General features: G+C 42.5%; 1 protein-coding gene across 2 annotated transcripts in view; it reads right to left on the bottom strand.

Annotated features, from left to right (window-relative positions):
* Positions 1-4,649, bottom strand: part of LOC113214385 (cytochrome b5-related protein-like) — a 29,789-nt gene that overhangs the window by 16,101 nt on the left and 9,039 nt on the right. For both annotated transcript variants that reach the window (XM_026433733.2, XM_026433731.2), the window contains exon 4: positions 1,576-1,745. In XM_026433733.2, coding sequence (XP_026289518.1) covers positions 1,576-1,745 — 170 coding nt within the window. The remainder of the gene's footprint in view (positions 1-1,575; positions 1,746-4,649) is intronic.

The raw sequence follows: 4,649 nt of genomic DNA, 5'->3' as shown, positions 1-4,649 counted from the left end.
AATTTAACAAAATTTTTGATGGTCTCCAAAGGGGTAAATCGTGAAAGAAACCTCTGGTCTAAAATGTCGTCCGTATGGCTTAACTGTTTACTTTCAAAAGAGGTTTTTTCTTACCAATATGGCCAAAACAGAATTCATTTATTTTCAGGAGTACACTTTTGTCTAAGAAGTATGACGTCGGTTCAGAATTTTCTTCAAAACAGAAGAGTGGGCTTATTTTATGGTGGCACATCATGAGTAAAATGTGTACACTCCCATTAAAAAAAAAAAAAACAAACAAACATTTATTTCAATGTTCGGACACGATTGGAGTCATTCAGAGTTTGCCTGGAAGGACATTTTTAATTTCTTCTAGTCTTATATATTTTTTCATAGGTGCCTTATTGGATCCATAAGCTAACATCAATAACTGAGAAGGGATTAGGCATAACTTGCATGAATTCTACAAACTGCGGCACACACAGCCAAAGATGTTCAGCGTATGAAAAAATGCTTCGTTTGTTGAGTTTTGATTACGAAGTAGGCAAACAAAGGTTCCTCGCAAAAAGATGGTTCAAAGCGAGCCGTCACTGAAACGGGCCAAAGGCCCGTTTTCCGATAGAAGCTATATTACACCATGAAAATTCTGAAGGGACGGGCCGGACGGGCCAAAGGCCCGTCTCAAACGCCGCCGGCAGGCCAAGCTAGGCCCGCTCCCTGCCGAACCGAGTTGCCGGTGGAGCGAGGCGGAGCTGGCAACTTGGTTTGGCGGAAGAGCGGGCCTAGCTTGTTCCCTTTTCCTTCAATATTTTCTGAACGGTGCAAGATCCAAAGGCTGGCATCCGTACCCGAACGTGTCTCACTCTAAGCGCGTGCTGAGCGCAGTTGGTGTGCGAGAGAGACAAAGCTAGAGAGCCGAGGTCCCGGTGGTGTGCCGAACACACTCAATCTGAAAGGACTTTTATTGTCCATAGAAAGACGCGTTTTTGAGCACATCTCAACCGGGTGCAGATTGGAATCTAGATGTGAGGAGTTTGCATCTTAGTGATGGAGAGAAAAATAACTGTCCAGAAAAAGGACGCATTGCGTTTGATAGTCAAATGTACTAAACGATATTCTCGGTCTTGATCTAGAAACTATGGGTTTTCTATAATTAATTCCGCAAAGAAGCCCTATTTTAGGCTTGCTACACTAGGATGCCCCCTTAACTTCCCATTCAAAGCAAAACTTGGTATTTAGCCCCCCTTAGACTTAATGTGATAACACAGTTATGTGACAAAAAAGTAATTTCTATTCTTTGTGTCTAGAATTATTTTGGACTTAAGGAGCAATAAAGTACAGTCATAAGCCCTAATTTCGGACAAAATTAGCTGATTTCAACAATTGTTTCAAGGAGAAAAATTTTGTTAGAACAGAATCTCTAGTTGTCTGGGAGGTATAAAGGTGTGGGGAATCCAATGGCCAGTTACATTTAGGAGTCAGATCAACCGCTCAGGCAGTGTAAGGGGCTGAAAAAGTATGAAATAATGGCAAATCTCACTTTACCCCCCCCCCCCCCCCTTAATATTTCCGTATTTTTTTCTATTACATACTTACTCCAAAGACAAGTAGCACAAGCTGAGATAGTACATTCGCCAGTTGTCCCTCATGTGCGTGAAGTTGTGCGAGCAGATCGCCGTGATTGATATGCAAAACGCCCCAACCGTGGCCAGTACATAAGAACTGGTTGCTGCCGCACTGACCAGCAGAAGAAAGCAGCTTGCTACCTAGCAAAGACAATGAAACGGTAAAGCGCAAACCTTACTCGCAGATCTTCGATACCGCCCTTGAGACTGGAAACGCAGTTCAGTCACGCGCGTTAGCTTGGCCCAAAATCGAGGGTAATAACTCGGATTTTGCTCATGAGTGGTTTTTCTATAAGATAAAACGATGCTGGTTACGGTTTCCTTTGTCAGGGCGCTCTACGATGTCGTACGTCGTACGCCGTAAAGACGTACAAGGAGGCTTCCAATCGTAAAATTTCAGAGAGGAAGTACGCAGAGTTCTGACCCTCGATTTTAGTCCAAGCTACTGCACAGTAGTGAACGAACACAGCTCCCACAGAGTTCTAGCAAAGGTTTTTTTGCATTAAATCATATTTTCAGTATCTCTTTCGGAAGCACTGGGATATTCTTTTTTAACCCGCCCTTCAACTTTCAAAAAAGCATTAAAGCGGGCTGATGCAATCGCTCTCGTGTCCGTCCGTCCGTCCTTCCATCCGCCCCCCGTCGTGCGTGTAAGGCCTATGGCAAATCAGTCGAATTTTGATAAGGGAACGAATGTCCATATATTTGCTAAATTGAGGTTTTAATGTCATCTGGGACATAATTTTATTCTACTTATGTAGAACCAAACGGCACATTCATATCTATCATAGTTCCAGAGTTACACACATAGCATCAGAAGAAGTATGTCCATAAGCGATGTGACAAAACCACAAAAGTCCATAGTATTTTCAACAAACGATAAAACAATTTGACAGAGCGACGAATGTCCGTGGGCCAAATGGTCAAATTTGCGAATGTCTCAATAAAAATTTGTCAAAGGGGCGAATGTCCAAATATGTTGCATTAGGATATAGGGGAAAATAGGGGCTAACAAAAAAAAAAGAACAACACACTGCAGCCACTGTGAAAAATACTCGTAAGGGTTACGGGAAAATTTTCCATTATACACTGTTAAAAGCTTACGGTGAATTTGACCTTAAGCCACGGTCAACCTGCAGCACCGTAGCTTACGGTGGGTTGCACTGTAGCTTACGGTGGGTTGCGCTGTAGCTTACGGTGAATATCATTGTAAGTTACGGTGATCACCCAGCATTATTCTAAGTTACGCTGAACTGGGAATGAAATGTCATTTTAACACCATAATACTGGCGTTCTTGCCCATGAGATCCCTCTACAAACACCAAAAGTTAGAAATTAGAGTAAAAACAATCATAATAATACTGTCTGAGAAAAGAGGGTGGAATACAAATGTTAAAATATAATGATGAGACCATATAATATAAAATACGAGGAAGCCTTCCTTTCAATACGATATATTTTATCAATGATCGGTTCAACAACACTGAGGGGAGGGTGAGATGGTTTGTATAACTCACCAAAGTATTAAAAATCCATTGTGTAAGTTCTTGTCCTCAAAAGTCAATATGAGAGCATTCACCCCAGCCCTTGTTCTGACTAGGAAGGCTAGGCTATGATGGACAGCTGGCCTAAACCATCATTCAGACTAAGTTTAGGTGCACAAATTAGGGTTATGCTCAGATGTCCGTACTCGTATCGGCACGGATCTCAATAAGCGTTGACACGAGTCAACTGTCACAGTCGAAGCCACTTCAAAATAAAAATAAATCTGCATTTTAATTCTTGCATCACACTCGCAGTAACCTCTGAAGACCGCCATGTTGACTTTAATTTGTTGTCAACACACTGGTCTGCCTTCAGCAAGTACTTTTATTACTGACACTCAAAACTGCCGATAGTCGTCTCTTCTGCTGCTGCTGCTGCTGTCGTTGTTGATGTTGTTGCTATCCCCTCCTCCCCCTCCCACCCAACACCCCGCCCCGCGTCTCGTCTGCCTTACTTCTGCTTTCCCTTGTCATTTTGGTAGATTTTTCTCATGGCTCGTGACTTTTCTTCTAATTTCTTACCATTCTTTTTGCATTTTAATTGAAAGCAGAAGACACAATAATTAACTATCACCATATTAGTAGTTTTAATTAACTACAAGTAGGAGTATGCTGTCTGAAGAAAGTGAGGTTAAATTTGTCAGGTGACTTTGGACAAAACTTGAATATTAAATGTTAAGTTATGTAATGCTAAATGCTTGGCAGCATTCATAGTGATTAATCTTTAGTTGAAAACATATAAATTATCATTCAGTTGTGCTCGTAGTCTCTGATCCACCTTGCTCTGAGCATATTATTTTGCGGATATGTTACCTTATCCTTTTCTAAATGAATGATTACATACATTGGCTTTTCTTTAGATGCTATAGAGCTTGCAAATTGAATGAGAATGAGAAATATACCCAACTTGGTTTGGCAGGAGTGAAACATGGCCAGATACGATCAATACAATTGGACAAGCACTTGTTTGATTTCCGTCGACCCACAGTCCATTAAACATTATTTACTTAAACTGACAAACTGTGTCACTTACTTTTCCCCTACATGCAGTAACAATAAATAGTAAAATGCTATCCTGCCTCATATATTGTGTTATAAATTGTTACTACATGAAGGGAAAAGTGTACAAACAAGTGTTGCTGCAGGACCTCCTCCAGTAAAACTGAAATGCAGAAAATATGCAGGGAACAAGAACATTGTCCAAGTCACCATTTTAAAGCATAGCGAGTACCGTTTTCTTCTTCCCTGTATTATTTCGGTTTCAGCTTTACCAGAATGATTTGTTAGCTGAGCAGGGCGACGGACGTGTCCAGCTGGGGGTTCAGCGCCTCCATGGCCATGGGTGCCACCAGCCGCAGCGCCTCCACCACCTACCTGCCCGCGCCACACCCCGCGGCAGCCGCTGCTGTTCGGTGTCCTCTCTCTCTCCTCTCTCCGGCGGCGAGGGGATGGATGTCCTACAGCAGGCCAGCAGGTCCCAGCCCTGACCCCCCCCCCCCCC

The sequence above is a fragment of the Frankliniella occidentalis genome, unplaced genomic scaffold (genome assembly GCF_000697945.3).
Source record: "Frankliniella occidentalis isolate FOCC.00 unplaced genomic scaffold, Focc_3.1 Scaffold249, whole genome shotgun sequence".
NCBI lineage: Eukaryota > Metazoa > Arthropoda > Insecta > Thysanoptera > Thripidae > Frankliniella > Frankliniella occidentalis.
The sequence above is the reverse complement of the archived record's forward strand: the minus strand, read 5'-3'. Positions and strand labels throughout refer to the sequence as shown.